This window comes from Dermacentor albipictus, chromosome 3, assembly GCF_038994185.2.
Source record: "Dermacentor albipictus isolate Rhodes 1998 colony chromosome 3, USDA_Dalb.pri_finalv2, whole genome shotgun sequence".
Classification (NCBI taxonomy): domain Eukaryota; kingdom Metazoa; phylum Arthropoda; class Arachnida; order Ixodida; family Ixodidae; genus Dermacentor; species Dermacentor albipictus.
Genome location: NC_091823.1, coordinates 88,469,515 through 88,486,306, shown reverse-complemented (window position 1 = coordinate 88,486,306; position 16,792 = coordinate 88,469,515). Strand labels below are relative to the sequence as shown.

General features: G+C 41.9%; 1 protein-coding gene across 8 annotated transcripts in view; it reads right to left on the bottom strand.

Moving 5' to 3' along the window:
* Positions 1-16,792, bottom strand: part of LOC139057454 (serine-rich adhesin for platelets-like) — a 116,344-nt gene that overhangs the window by 55,656 nt on the left and 43,896 nt on the right. For 6 of the 8 annotated variants that reach the window (XR_011512804.1, XM_070535766.1, XM_070535765.1 and 3 more), the window contains exons 15-21: positions 14,682-14,850; positions 11,290-11,408; positions 8,142-8,439; positions 6,600-6,658; positions 4,317-4,496; positions 3,525-3,653; positions 2,932-3,064 (exon numbers count right to left, since the gene is read on the bottom strand). Coding sequence is in view for 7 of the 8 variants with exons in the window: in XM_070535766.1 (XP_070391867.1) it covers positions 2,932-3,064; positions 3,525-3,653; positions 4,317-4,496; positions 6,600-6,658; positions 8,142-8,439; positions 11,290-11,408; positions 14,682-14,850 (1,087 nt within the window). In the remaining variant the exon portion in view is untranslated. Of the gene's footprint in view, positions 1-2,930; positions 3,065-3,524; positions 3,654-4,316; positions 4,497-6,599; positions 6,659-8,141; positions 8,440-11,289; positions 11,409-14,681; positions 14,851-16,792 lie in introns of all 8 variants that reach the window. The other 2 variants (XM_070535767.1, XM_070535771.1) reach the window with 1 other exon arrangement.

The following is a 16,792-nucleotide window of genomic DNA, read 5'->3' as shown; positions in this document are numbered from 1 at the left end:
GAATACTTTTCGTTTGGAATACAGTTACATTATCGCGCCCTTGTTCTCGTCGCGACAACTGCATTCATGAGGCTGATGTAATGCGCAGCTTCTGCCACTGTCGGGCCCGAATCGCCTGTGCTGTCGCTTTCCGTGTCATCCTCATCGCTATCGCTAGTCGACGCTTCGGCAACAACAGAGGCAATGATGGCGAAAAGTCGAACCTCGTAGCCGACATCTTTTTGCGGTCGCAGCAGTGCTGCCGAGCAACTTCTTTGCATTCCAAATGCCACACACCGTAGTCAACAGCAGATCCCTGTCACGTGCCAGCACCGACGTCTTCGTGTGATGTTCGATAGCACGGACGATGCCTAATTTTTCTTCCATGCTGAGCACTCAGCGTCTTTTTTTATCCGAGTTTCGCATGATGCGAGTCCTCGCTAGCACGATGCCATAACGCTCTCTGGCATGGCGTCGAAATGATGTTGATGTTGATGTGGCTTCACGTGCAAATGCACAGGGCGCTTGGAGGTCGCTGTTCCGATCTCTGAGGCTTGTTGTTCTGCCGGGCCGCCCAATGGAGACGACACACCGCCATGTTAGCACGACGAAAAGTGGAAATGCTACGTTTTACCTGATGCGTATGCAATAAGCTGGTACAGCTTATGCAGATACAAAACACATTATGTTCAATGGTCGCTGAGTCGGGGATTTGACTTTACTACTTTAAAACGAAACTGCTGTTTAAGCAGGTACAGTTTAACGAAGTTTTACTGTATAACCTAAAATATTATACCCCAGGGAGGGCACATACATAAGGTTAACCCAAGCCACCTAGGAAAATTAAGAAGTGACGGAAGGGAAGAGACGATAGGAGAGTAAAAGAATGAAGATGAAAAAAAAAAGATGGAAGACGGGGACAGGAAAAGGTGACTTCAATTTCCTCCAGGTAGCTCACTCTGGAGCTGCCGTCTACATGAAGCAGAGGCCAAAGAGGTGTGCTGCCTCCGCTGGGTGGCCTTAACACTCAGAACACCTGGCATCGGCTCAACCCCCAGGATCCCCCTTTCCCCAGACATAGCTAAGCCGTGCACGGCTACACACAGGAGGGTCTAGACCTCGTGTGCTCGGGTACATGGTATCGCAACACACTAAACGCCTGCTAACACAGACGCCCCTGCGGGGAGTCAAAGAGAGAAAGAATAGACTATGAGGCGCTTTACCTCACTTCACCTGTACCTTCTTTGCGACTGTTTCTTCATGCCCATACTCAATGTTTACTACGGGAGTGAATGCTTGATCAATGGCTTTCAAGAGCGTAACACATACAGTGCGTATAGCTTGTATAAACTAAAGGAAGTAGACATGTTGAAACAATTCAATGCGTGGGAACATTTACCATTTCACGTCAAGTGGCTACCTGTCAGGTGACTGTCATGTCATATCCTGTATCTGTCATGACAAGGGGTTATCAAGCTGGCAGCCGAGTGATTTAACAGACAGTGCAACCCAGAATTCTCAGAAAGTATTGTACATAGATATCTTTGTAGCAGCAGAGATGATATAGATATCTTCTCTGCTGCTGATCTGATTAAACAAAAGCCACTTCAACATTTCGCTTAATTTCAGCATGCTCAGAGGCCCTAACTGGTGGCATCCACACATCTCCAAACACAAAAAAGGCTTATTTGAGTTTGAAATATCAAATTCAGTTGCCGACCGATCATTTGGGATCAACGGGGACCATGACAATGAATAATAATAATAATAATAATAATAATAATAATAATAATAATAATAATAATAATAATAATGGATTTGCCTGAAGTGACATTATGCCATAAGTGGCCAAAAAAGGTGTGCCCTATTTTCAGATTGTCACTCTCAGGGATACCTTCAATTTCCTATGACTAGCACAAAACGCATCGGCATCTACACGTGACGGCATTTGAGGCATAGTGCCAGGTGCTCTATCTCATCACAGTGCAAAAGCATGGCAGCCTGTCTACACATCCGGTGCTGGTCACGTGAAATAGTAGATTAAGTGTATGGGGCTAGTGCTAGTGCTACAGAGCTGTTCGAATTATTGGTGTCCGATTTATCGGTCGGCGACTGTATTGATTAGTTCAGGAAAATGGAAGTTGGTGACAGGTGATGCACAAGTGCTACTTGTCGCTTGTGCCAGACACACACGCAGCAAAAGCTCCTGTTCAAAATGACATAACAAAAGTTGAGGTTTTGACGGAAGCCCGTCTGGTCGGGAGGCATCATGAAGAAGGGTAAAAAGAAGGTCACAGACCACTGAATGAATACAAGAAAAGACGTTTCGGCTCCCCTGACAGGAGCCTTGTTCACAATGAAATCAAGGATGTGCGATACAATGTTTATATGGCTTTAAAATATGACGTAAGCAGCGCGTGTAGAAGGGGGGGACGTGTTTTGTCATCCTCTGGTTGAGGGTGCTATTTGTCATTTGGATTAGGAGGGATTCCAAGTGGTGTCTTGACGTCAAATTTCTTTCTTTTTCTAATATCTTGGCGTTATCCCAATCAATCTTGTGGCGCAAGTCATCTGCATGTTCTGCTAAGGCGTTTGATGCGACTTTTTTTTTTTTGACATCGTTGACATGCTGCTTCAACCGCTGTTCGAAATTGTCTGTCTCGCCGATATATACGCAGTCGCAGTCTTCACATGGAATCCCGTAGACGATGCCAGGAAACTTTGTCTTTGGAAGCTTGTCTTTCATGTTTACCAGCCAATGGCGTAATTTTTGGGACGGTACATGAGCTACCTGGACGTCATAGCCGCGTATAACACGGGCTAAGCCCTCACTGACATCGGGCACATACGGTATGGGGGCGCGTTTTTGAAACTGCAAGAGTGAAAGAGTGAAGCTGCAACATGCCGAGTGTTAGCCTTGAGGACGGGCATTAAATAAAGGTGGTAAATACCCAACAGTTTCCGTCAGCATCTTGCGAATGTTGGCCGCTTTAAGGCTTCTTCGAAGCTGCTCCACAGCAGACACATTCTCGGACTCCACCTCAATGTACCGCTCGGGAATGAGAATCTTCTGAGGCAGGCCAATCTATAAGCAAAGAAACGGAACAATGGTGTGAAAATGCAAACATGAATCAAGACAGAGAGATAAAGCACACCTGACAGACTTCTTGGGCACGGGAGTCACAAAAATGCACAAATAACTGGGTAGACTGAACTCAGAAGCAAAATAAAAGAAAGAAGCCAATTTTATAGATTGCAGAAACTAGAGACGTTGATTCAAGAAAGCTCTCAATACACAATTTTTTTAGAGTTTAACGTCAACACTAGTGTTTTATTGCCACAGTCACTGAACGATGTGCATTAGAATCGCAGCAGGATCTGCCTAAAGTGTGGACACTAGCTTGCACCAGTTGCAGTATATTACAGTAAGATAGCTGCACGGAAAAAAGAATGTGGATTTTTGTGAACTGCTACATATGATTCAACTGTGTATGACGTGACAATAATACGGCCTGCACCAGACAGGAAGCCTACGCTGTGCCCACCTGCATATCGATGGTCTGTTCATCGAAGACTTCAGACTTCTTTATAGTAGAGCGCACAATGTCTGGCGTGTTGACTGTCCTTAGGCATCGCTCCATGTCCATGTCGTCCCGTGATCGCAGGCCAGCGGGCTGCACCAGCAACGTGCACAAACTGGGTCAAATGGAGACTAAAAAGAAACACTAAAACAGTTTACACTGGTGAAGTACTCTTTCAAAACTCTAACTGGAGATATGCTGATTACTAGAGAAGAAAATTAATGTCACGCTTTTCTTCTTCAAATTTCGGATTAAAACTACAGTGCCTTTATTTTAGCGTGATGTCACAAATTTAAAGGTGTGCTCTTTATTTTTTCGTATCTGAGCCCAGTGTACTGCAGAATAAGTTATTCAAACTTCTTAGGTTTAGGCTCATTAGGAGCAGGAAATATTGTTCCATTACCAATACACAATTAATTACACAGAAAGAAATGCTGTAAAAATCCACGACTTCCCAACAACCTGGCGGTGAAAATTCAATAAGGTATCACCACCAGCTTTTTGCTTATCTTCTTGCTTACCAAGCCTCCTCTGATGATAAAAAAAACATTTTCAGTATTCTACAAACGCAAAGTAAGAATGTACATACACCACGCACATGTGTGCATAGTGGCCATTGAAAAATATGTGCATGCTCCCAACCAGTAAATAAAAGATTATGGCCCAGAAGAAGGGCAGACACTGATGCCACATTCGCCAAAGAAAGAAAAAAAAAATGCATAACTGGAGAGCACAGCAAGAGGTGACGGCGTTAACCATTTTAGGCGGTGAATGCTGCTCCAGGAAAGGATGGCTCCCAGAGATCGTGTAGTGGCGGCGTTTGTTGCGACGAGACTCGGTCTTCACTGGCGTGCGCTGGCCGCTAGACGTGCTCTCTGCCGACAACGACGAACTTGTGCTTCTGCCTTCAGAGCTTGAGCTGTCCTGAGCTGGCTTCTGTGCACAAAGTTAAAGGGTTGTAACAATGAAAGAATGCAAGAGCTCTCATATGCAGTCCCACCAACCTTACAATTTGAAGTACTATAGTTGAAGCCAAAAGAGACAGAAGCTTCATGAAAAATACCAGAGGTTGTTTTTAGTGTTGTCAAGGTGTCGAGTGCTTATTTTTAAAAAGTGCAGTCTGTTCAGTAGGCTTCTGTGAACATATGTTTTGCCCTATAGTCATTAGAGATGAAATTGCTGAATAAACTTATTTATGAAATATTCCCATAATGGCTGCCAAAATTTCACTTGCCATTATAAATTGGTTCTATAGAGGGTGCTGCTGCTGCAGGTACTATGCATGAAAAATTAAAAATCGGGCTCTAAAAATTCAATCAGAGACTGTTTCTGTATCCTTTTCAAATAAGTTTTGACCTAAATTGAGTGCAAATGAAAAATCATAAAATTATTGGTGTCAATACAACTGTAAATAAGCTCTAAAGATCTGGCATTTTATGATAAAATTGTTGGTGTTGGCAGGTATGCATATGCCATTTAAATTTTTAAAAAAAGAAATAAAGTAAACCAGGTCATCAAAGGAATGCCAATTGCTCTGATACAACTTTATGATATTCGGTAGCCCTGCACAGGTTCTGCCAATTATTCTAGCCACAGTTGTCAGTGCCTTAACACAATGATAAAGTATGGGCTAGCCTACACGAAGTACTGCTACTAGTCACTATGTGGGTTGTAATGCTGTTTCTCACCAGGATTGTTCACATCTATATGCCATGTGTAACATTTTTTTTTTTGTAATGAAATACTGAATTTCTCTCCTTCCCATGCACAAAATGTGAAAGAAAAACACAGTGGAGAAGCTTATAACTTGACAAACTAAGCCTTTCTAAGTCCAGTTGCAAGTCATTCTGATAAATATTAGGCAATCAGCGAGCAATGATAATTTTACTTGCATGATGTGACACATGCAGACCGAACGACAGACAAAACAGGTAAAACATTTGAAGTGCTATGAAACAAAGCGTCAAATATGCCCTATGTGGCTCATTTTTGCAGCTGAAGTATGCAAGCTCAGTAAAATTATTTTATGCCCGGTGACAACACCGCCGATTTATTCTTGTGCACAAGAGTGCTACAGCCCAGCCAGATGTTTACACTGAAAAGACAGACAGGCCAATAAGCATGCCACCTTCACTGCTGGTGTAGTGGTGTGCGCAAAGCTTCTGGCCCCCTCACACTTTGGAAACAAAGCTAGAAAATTTTGACGACACAGTGGCACTAAACGTGGCTGAAATTATCAATAAAGTTTAAGGTCCTCCGACGTGTCTAGACATTCATCCAGCATGGAGCCAACCACAGGAATGGTAGGAGTTTTCTCGCGACGTCAACATAAATGCTGACAACAGCACATAGTGCGTAGCGTATATGCAGAAGTTTCCTTTGGCCACCACATTTTAGGGACAAGGTGGCCAGCTCCCCTTTGCTATTGCTGCATCTTTGTCAGGTGAGCCGATGAGAAAGAGCGCGGCAGAAGAGCAGTCGAGCATTGTAGAATGCTTAAAGCGGCACATAAACACTTAAAAACACAGTACACCGTCTAAATGAGTTGGCCCAGAAAGATGGCAGAGAGCTCACTTCCCGCTAAAAAAAAAAAAGTGACATAAACGACTTCTCCCAAGTTGTTTCCTCCCTCCACTTATTACTTTGCAATAGTAAGCTGGAATGTATGATTACTGCAAGAACAAATGGCAAATATGACATACAAGAACGAGGATGCTTTTCTAGTAGAAGAGATCTTGCAGAGAATTAAGCTTCAGAGTGAGGCAAGTAAGAGAAAATGTTTCAACATCAAACTGCCATAAACAGATAAAAAAAATTGAAGTTCCTGATACCATTCTAATGACCTTCTTTTGCTACTGAGGTACCGAACCTCTTCCACAAGGTAAGTTGTTTCAATACAACTTAATTACTTTATTCTTCAAAATAAGTAATGTCCAGGTGCCTTTTGCATTCAGAGATCGATTTACTACAGGCACAGTCACAGTTGATTTGATTTCACCAACTGCGGTGCTAGTTAATAGGAACTTATGAAAATCTTACCTTGGTTTCATACGCCGATTCATAAGTTAAGACAGAGGCGTCCGGAGTTCTGGTTTCCGCTGAAAATGAAATAAGAAATGTAAAGTGCCGACATGTAGTAAATCATTTTGGTAGAAATCTGCAAAACGGAGGATGCTTAATGAAAAGAGAAGCATAAAAACCAAGACAGTTTCCTCAGAAACAATGCTTTGCAGTCGAAGAAAAGTTCATCCTATCCACCAATCGAACCAGGGACCAATGCCTTTCAGCAGCGATCAACAATGATCCTTCATAGATACTGCTAATTTCTTTCTCATCCACAATGTACAAGAGCTAAATTATTTTTTCTACACTATGACATTTTATGCACCTAATACCAGTTATCTATGTAACCAATTTATTAATTTTTCTAATGTGCTCTATCGTAGTATTCTGCTCTGAAATGTTTTAATTTTATTGTGTATTAATGATCTGTCTGCTAAGTTTTTTTTTTTTAATTTGCCTGGATAGTGACGAAGCTTGTACCAAATTTGGATTTTTTGTTGCAGTGTTTCTTACTGCTAGCCGATGTGTAACCATGTGCAATATATATCACTGCCATCATGGCATACTAAGTAATGACAACAATAGTCTATATATACACCACCATCTATAATGGCCATTGGGCCTTTAGGACATTCAAAATAATAATAATAATAATAATAATAATAATAATAATAATAATAATAATAATAATAATAATAATAATTTTAAATATTCACGCAGAGCCTCCTCTGGGAGTTGTCTAAGCATACGTAAGCATATTGTTACTTGCTCATCTGCATGCGGCCTGGTGTCATTATTAGTGTTATGAAACTTGATTTGGCCAGTACAAATGACAGTGCTGTGGCAACATGAACTGGTGCAGATAGCTGTTCAAGGTACATTGATAACACAAGCCAAGTACTGCAGGTGGTGGCACCAGGTGCACTGATGACGTTCCGATCATCATAAGCCGTTATCCTTCTTTAGAGCCTTGTCCATCCGTGTCAAACCATTATGAACTGCGATCAAACATACTCGGGCGGCAGCACCGACCAATCAAACATACTCTGGCACGGCTGTGCGGACCGTATCCTGAAAGCACTCTATGATGCAGACAGAGTCTGCCAGCTGCTGATAGCTTTGTACGCTGTGTTTTCGCCACTTTGCATTGAGGAGAGACATGCGGGCCCCCGTCTTGAAAGCGATCTGCAAAAGGGGCAGGGTGTGGCTTGTGCTGAAACCTTCGTGAGCACTGTGTTCTTGCCACTTCGTTCGTGTTGAAACGACAGGCAGCACAAAAATAAAGTTGCTCATTGCTGCGGGCCCTGTCTTGAAAGCCATTGTCTTACGGGACGAACGGACTGACAGTTTTCTAGTTAGGTAAGCATAGAAATGCTCACGCATTAAAAAAAAACCTGAGCTTCACCAGGAGGCTAGCAGGCTAACAAAATGGCGGCGGCACACAACCAAACTAATCGACAACTTGAAGCAGAATAACTGTGACAAGATCGCAAATCTAAAAGCAGACTGGGAACACACCACTTTCTTCCTCCTCCTCGTTTTGAAAGACCGTGTCCCCCTCTTCGGGCAACCAAGAGCAGCTGTCATCCAGGCCACCCTTCCGCCGCTCCTTGCCCTTGTTCCTGCGCTCAGACTCACGCTTCACAATGCGCACTGTCTTGATTTCTTGTGCACGGTCCCGGGGCAGCAGCCCGTAGAACTTTTTAGTACGATCGTCTGCTTTGCTAATGTCTTGCACCACATATGACCTGTCCTCAGCCATATCGCTCGGCTCAGGTGAGAAGCTGGGGGACTCCAGTTCTGCAACCTGGGAATTCTGAAAAAAAAAAAAATTTGAAAAAAAGAAAGAAAGCAAAATATGCAAAGCACTAATACAGTTAAACCTTGATATAACGAAGTAGGTAAAATTGCCAATTTGCTTCACTATATCAAAATTTCTTTATATTGAAATTCGACCTTTTATGCTAGTAAATCAACCACCGATCAATTTTTCTCACATGGAAATGGGCCGCAGCATTTTCCGACTTATCGGGCGGTTGAAGAAAGCAAATTTTAATGAGAAAACAATTCATTTTGATGAATTTGGGAGTCTGCGACGAATGATATGGTTCCATGCCACGTCGACGATATTTTCACATTGGCAGTACAAATCAAGCGAAGCAAGCCACACTTTCGTGTGCACTCCATCCCTGCAGCTAATAGCATTGCCCGCACTGAGATGACGCTATCATGAAAAGTGCCGGCAGCAGGGAGCGAATGCTTCATCTGCTTCTCACTCCAACGAAATACAGGAACTCAAGATTAGGCAACCACCAATACTAAACGTGCTGTAAACAGCTTACAGGATGACACGCCGTCTTGGCACACCCACTCGTTGTGCACGAGGCAGATCACATCTAAGGCAGGGTGTGCGGATGCCAATGTGCTCAACCGCGATTACAGCCGTGCACAGGCACGACCGAGGCACGCGCCAGGAATCACGGTGCGCGCCCAACTTACCCCCCCCCCTCCCTCCCCATTCCCCAGCCCTTGCGCACGCTTGATTGCGTTACCACGAGCTCGACGCCCTCTTTCCCTTTGCTTGTGGGGGAAGGCGGCACTCGAAAAACCACCATCTTTTTTTGTCACCGTTGCATACTTTTACTAGCATCTAAAATACAAAGTGCACAGGGCGCGGTAGGATCTTATCGCACTTGGACTTTACACAGAACATGATGCGGCTCCACTGTGGCGATCGCTCTTGTCACATCGCAGGCGTTTTGAGAGGTGCGTTTGCAAGCAGCTGCTTGTAATTTAATCATTTGACCATGTGCGTCTGCAGAAGTTTCTATTTATTGTCTCGGCATTCCGTTGCTACGGAAGCGAAATTTCGTAATACTGAAATTGCCTGCAAGCACATTTAGTTTTATTGAGGTTCTAATTATATGGTGTTCTATGGACAACAGGTTATGAAAAGTTAAATACTTCGTTATATTGAAGTTCATTATATCGAGGTTTAACTGTACTATAGTTACTGCCTGCATGTTGTGATGAGAAAGCAAGTCAAAAGAATCCCATGGCTATGGTTACTCTTCACATCCTCCCAGTCCCTTTCCTGCTAACAAGAAAAACTTCGCTGTTTGGTTGTTTTTGTGTTATTTCCACTTTGGCAAGCCATTAAAGCATGGCTCCACTTGGTTGGATAGATGTATAGTATATAGTTGCCGATCGGTAATTCGAATGAACGTAATTTGGACATGCTCGATTATTCGGACAGCTTTGCGGCACTCCCATCTGCCCAATAGACTCGTGTAAAAGGACAATCAAAATGTCTGCACCTTTCAGCGTGTCATTTGGTAATTTGGACCCTACCTACATGAAAGCATGCTAATTCCGGCACTCAGTAAAGCAGAAAGCGCAATACTTTTGTTTTCATATGTTACCGGCAGGGTAAACGGCAATATGTATTGCCAGTGCCTTCAAAAGTGAAACTAGCAAAGCCTAGTCGACCAAACAGACACCGGCTGCACCCAAAATCAAGCCCAGCCAAGCTGCTAACTGGAGTAAAGGTTGCGTTTGTAATTAGCCGTAAAAGCAGTGCCAGTGCCGCGGGTCTTGCATTTCTTTCCTCACATTAAATAGCTACAGTCCCACGTGACTAACTTTTGTCACTCAGGATCATCAAGCAGCTTCAAGTGACGCCTACTCAACCTTAGATGTCTGTGATGAGGACAGTCATTCAGTGCGGGAGGCATCGGACAATGACAGTGCAAAGAAACCTGTGATCACTTAGCTATCGGTGTGTGGTAGATCTCCGTTTTAAATGTTACCAGAGTATATGGATCTGGTGCACACATTAACTGTACTTTTGTCCATTTGTCGTGACAGTATGAAAATGGTCTAAATATGGACACATACAGCTGCAGGCAAGTGTATATGCTGCACAGCAATACAATGATAACCTTTTTTTGGTCACTTTAGAAATAAAGTCACTTAGGCATTTTTCTGCCAAATCCAATATTTCAGACTCCTGATTATTCGGTCTATTAGATGGTTCCCTTCAAGTCTTAATTACCGGTCAGCAGCTGTACTTCCATGATGATCCCATATTGGCCCTACTAAAGCAAAATTTGAATTGTCCCCCTCTGCTAGAAATGTGGCCATGCAGTATGCTTTCATTTTTGCCGCTCTGTCAGCCCTATTCACTAAAAATGCTGCTTGCTATCTGTCGTCTGCCCTATTGGTGTGAAACTGTTGGAACAATCACCACAAAGTTTAGCTGATTGCCCAGCTATTTTCATCAAAGATCACGTATTTCCATATGCCGTACTGAATACGGGTGCCCTTCAACTTATTAAGAACTGCAGAGCAGGACCTCTAACAAGCCCCCAAATCTCGGAGATCATAGGCTTTATAACAAGGATAACATAAACGTCCTCTGAATGCAGGCAATAAATACTATAAAGAAAACAGAAGCGTCACTTCAAATCTTAATTTACTATTCTGCGACTAAGCCCAATTTTGTCACAGAACAAACACTGTGATATATCTACAAGTGTGATCTACTAGGCAAGATTGACATGATTGTTGTCCTTTTTGTTTACCTTTTAAAAAAACTTCAAGAAATGCTATCATGCCACAACACAAGCTACGTTTGGAGTGCTGATTCAATGAAATATCAACTCACAGTGACTACATCACACAAGGATGTTGGCCGGCTGTCCAGAGCGAGGTTACTTGTCACCGATGAGTCAAGGTCAGTTTCATAGTAAGTTTTCTGGTGGCGCTTTCGCTCTGGGACACTCCCTGGAAAAAGAACCAGCAGTGACACTTCCATAAAGAATGACACATGTGATGATTATTGGTAAGGAAAGGCAGCAATATCTTCAACATGTATTGTTTATCAAAGATGAAAAGTAAGCAGTATAATCCTTCAGTGACACAGCCAAAGGTTTCCAGTTTTCACAAATGGCCTCAACTTTATTTTATTAGTATAAAGTTGGCTATGCAGTAATTATTTCTTTGTTCTATCAACATGCAAATAATTTTCTCTAAATAAGGGCTGTGCAAGTATACAGCCTAAGTGCAATATAATGAAAACAAATATAACAAATTATTGGATATAACAAAGCAAATTTATAATTTGGTTGGCCATGTTTTATTTGTGTTCTACAGCTACAAAAGAATCGAAAATGCAAAATGCAACAGCGGCTCAAAATATTGTGTATTTCGAGCCGCTAGCAAAAAAAAAAAAAAGCCATGTTTGCCATATTTTGAGCCTAGTTTGCAGCCAGCAAGCCAAAGTTCCAATCTCATGTGACAACACTGATTGCAGTACAAACATAGGGTTGTGTCTTACAACCTACCGTTTTTACACGGCAATAACACAACCACGAATATAACACGAGGGAGGGGCTTTCAGTCTCTGAGAAAAAGAAAAATGATATATTACGATTATAACGCATAGTGAGGCATTAAAGTGAATGCCCACAATGTGCTTTATTCATCATTACTGTGAACTGCAGTCACAAAATACAGTGAAAGCACGGGTGCATGCATAATTTATTGGTTATGACTACCAATGTCCTTGTCACTGTAGGCGAGAATGGCGTCGTCCTCCATGCCACGGAAGTTATTGCACAGGCAGCATTCATAAGTGCCTGCGGCACAACCGAACAAGGCAAAGCCGTGTTTGTTGTGTGTGTTCAAGCACGGCTCCGTACACGGTAGCGATCGCAGTGGTACCTAGAGGTTTAAGCTCACTGCAGTTTGAAGTGCCAGAAAAAAATAAGAAGAAAAAAAGGATAAATTACATTATTTCATTTCATCATTTCCTTTTACTACCTTAATGACTCCCTTGTCGGGTATGGCATAATGGATATTACTACATTGCATTCATATTACATTTGACACATGTTTGTGCTATAAGCCTGAATTTAATGTGTGGCGTACTCCGATGCCAAGAATATTGAACAAAAAATTTAAAGAAATGCTTGAGTTACATTCTTGCAAATATGGCACTCTGAAAGACATAACAGACTAGTCGTCTCACTTTGGTCAGCCAATATATTATTCATGCAGCGAATTTTGTTTTGAACAGACCTAGCTATGATGAACTCTTGGCTACGATAAACAACATTTTTGGAGACTTTTGTCAAGACGAAGTATATCCAAAGTAATTTGTTGGGGAAATGTCTGCATGCTGCATTGCATGCAACTTCTCGCGGCAACTTGTGGAAAGTGTGAAAATGAACCAGCGGAAAGCTTCCCATATTGGCATGCTGTGCTTTTTGGGACGACAATGCCATGCAGCTCACCGCTGTCCACCACTTTTGACTTAATGCCGAGGGTGTGGCTAGGCCTTACCCTCTTCGCTATGAATCCGTAATAACAGCACTTCAAAAACAAATGCTGACGATCACAAAATGCATTGTTTTAACAACACTTTACCTCGTAACGGCACCAATGCACATAAGAAAAGGTAGGCTGCTATTCACACAGCCTAAGGTACAAAGCATGTGATGCAGTCGAGTCGTCTAGCATGTAGTGCAGTGGCAGCTAAACATGGTCTCCTAGTTCAATTTGCCTCGCATGGTAGCTATCATTCGTGCTAGAGGTATGACATCGGTCGTTGCTTCTCATGAAAGGTAAAATAAGACATTAGTTTATTCTATTAACAAGTATTTAGTGTGAAAAGCAAACTGTAGCCAATAATTGCATCATAGGTGGCTGCGACACACTCTAAAAAGCCAGCGTGGTGGGGAGGTGGCCAACATGGCACAAATATCGCCTGAACATAAATATATACATTTTCTTTCTTGACAAAAAAAAAAGAAAATCTTGCTGTTGTGGGGTTTTCAGAAACTGCAATTCGCCGTCAGCCAGTATCTGAAAATTTGTGGACAAGATCCATGCTGCTAGTGTGTTTGTACGGTTACCGCATGAATTCATTTAAATTTATAATTTTCTTTTCAATATATTCATTGTTTTGCAATCACCTCCACGTTGCAATACTGAAAAATTGCCATTTAATAACATACAGCGACACTAATACGTATTGGAGAGAATGCACTTGGCATATAACAGATCTCTTTCACTGGATAATTACAGTCCATCATAACAATAATCGGTTATACCATGTATGCTTACAATGAATATAGGATTATAATGAAGGTACTTCGTGTCATATACAATTTTGTTATATAATGAGGTTCAGCTGCATTATTATTGCGCATTTATGTTATCAGCACGACAAACACGCGGATGCAGCAAGAGCCATCTCAACGTCGGGCACGTCGGACCGCATTGGCTGCATCAGGTTATGATGGCTGCACCAGTGCTTCTAAGTATAGATGTTGCTGTTCACGCTAAAGTGATGAAGCGTGTGTGTGCGCCTGCTCACACCATGATGGACTATATATGCACCTTAACTGAGCAATTTTTTTCTCTGACGTTCATTAGTTCAAATTTTGTATAATTCAAATTTTTGTAGCATCCCCGCGGAATTACAAGCTTTTACTGTAATGCAGAATTCAGGTTGAGGCAGAATACAGGCCAACCCCCTTACCTTCAGGCAAAAAAGTCAATGACAAAAATTTTAGGCACAAGACTGTTTTATTTACTGGTGGCACTCGACTTGTTGGCTGCCGACTCGTTTGAACAGTCCGAGGATGATTGCTTTTTGCTGGCCGTGTGCGCTAGCATGTCGTCCTTGGTGCCTACCAGGGATTTTCTAACACTCTAGCATTTCTTGAACGCGCGCACTACCATGTTGTGGGTCCGCGACATCGCCGTGACGTAATGCTACACACTCCCTAACCGTCACCAAATAGGTCTTTCTGCACCCCTAAAATGCTTTGGAATACAACCTTTAAAGGAGATGACTCCAAGTCCAGCATTTCAAACCAACATTAATGTCAAATTACTATATTTTATAACTATTTCCTAACTTGCCAAATGTCATTATTATACAAGCAAGAAGTGGGTGGTAAAGCTTTTTCTACTTTGAAATTATGTTTCAGTACTCCTTTAAAAAGAAAAAAAAAGTTTCTGTTTAATGTAATCCTGTGCAACACTTACCAGTGGGGCTATGCTTTGGCTCCAGAGGCTTTGCTTTCACTTGAGAATCTTTCTCCGTGTATGCATTGGGGGGCATGGATGCCTTACTCTTCTTTTGAAGTAAGTCATTCACTATCTTTTGAAGCCTCTTGAGCTCAACCTCCAAGTCATCTTTGAGAGGACTTCCACACTTGAAAAACAAAGAAGGCATGATGAGTTAAAAAAGAAATCGAGATCTGTTTTAATGCTGAACAAGAGAGAAAGGATGTGCAAGGGCAAACACGTGCACTAACTACCAATTGTTTTTACTTGAAGCTGACAATCACAAATATATTATAGATAAATATATCAGCACAAAGATGATGGCAAGGACAGAAACAGACAAGACAAAAAAAAAGGCAAGGAGAAGAAATCGCACTTCCTTAAGTGGCTAATGCAACATGTGCAGCAAAGCAGCTCTATCAAAGCACTAATGAGGGTTTTTGGTTGAACTGCATTCTTTACTTTACCCATGCAATGGATCTTAGGCTACACAATTTGTATGCATGCCAGTGTTCAGGCAACAACCTAGTTTGTGTTCACTAATCCACATGAAGTACGATTTTCAGCTGCCAGAAAGTAATTTCCAAGTACCACTTTGCTTTCTTTTTATTTGCCTTTTAGGTAGCTGGTAGCTCTGTAAGTATTACAATGGAGTCTCACTACCTTGAGAGTGCAACAAACTATTGACTAGGGGTGTGCGAATACTGAATAGTAGATTTCAAATCGAATATCAAATCAAATCAAGAAAAAGAAGCTGAATATAAAATACCAGAAAATGTTTTTCAAGATTTAATGTTTACAAATTTTGGGCAAGAAATACGGTGCTGCACGTGCTCAGGATTCTCCTAGCACTGCATAACAAGAACTTAGCGAGCTATCAGTAACTTGCGCAAATATACATCGAGGAATGTAGTATGGTCTAGTTTTATTTATTATTAGTTTATGAGCACTAATTACAGGTCAATTTAGATATGAAGGTCTGGGAAGTATTTTTCCCCATTAGAATTTCTGTTAAATCCCATGCTTTTCACATGCCTTTTTTGGTGCATGTCGGCGTATGAATAGGGTACACTCCTAACGTATCAGTGTAAACGCGGCCACTGTCGTTGTCGCGCATCATTTGTTGCGTGCCCACGAGTGCAGACGCGAAGAATCGAAAGGCAACTTTTCTGTTGTTGTTCTTAACTAAAACCATTACGAAGCGTACAAATAATAAAGCCAAGGTAAGTTTGGTTGTAGTTTTTTTGTTTTTGTTTTCATGGAAGCGCAGAAAGTGATGAAAGGAATGAAATGGGACATCTGCTTAAGGATGTTTGGTGCGTGCAGACCGCTTCTTGGTATGTCTTCAAGAGTCATTCGAGGGGCATTTGGCCGATGGTAAGCGCGATAATCATTAGCTAGACTTGGCACACGACATATCGCTGCAACAAATTCGGGGTGTGATCATTACATGGGAAAGAAGAAAAATCGAATTTTGATGACAAAATTCAGGGGTGCGATCATTACGTGAGTGCGACCATTAGGCGAGTAAATACGGTAATAGGTATTCGATTCGCAAACTGAATTACTTTAATGTTCACTATTCGATTTGATTTGGTGATATCCGAGTATTCACACATCCATAATTTTGGAGAAAAACTGGCGATAACTAAAAGATTGCTGCCACACACAGGGCCACTGTTATACTGAAAACCTCATTGGTATTCAGCACACAGAATGTCACTAATTCATTAGTTTTTGAGTAAAAAAGAAAAAAACAACAACACTTGATTCTATTCAACAGATGTTCTACTGATAAACAAAAGATTTTCCAGACCTTCACACACGTACTAGAACTCAGCTGTAATCAGTGCTGGCATAATACTTTGGCGTTTCCTTTAACAAGAAAAAGTCACAGTTTCACCCAAAAGACAAAGCACCGATTGCGACAGAAAATTAGACAGCTATACGAAGTAAGGATAGTGGTTTCATCAGCCGTATAAACTTGTAAACATTTGCTTACTAACTCAATTAACAATTCTAGAATGTGTAAGCGCGACTGAACGAGGACAAAGAAAGAAACAGACACACAGAGTAAGCGCTGCCTCGGT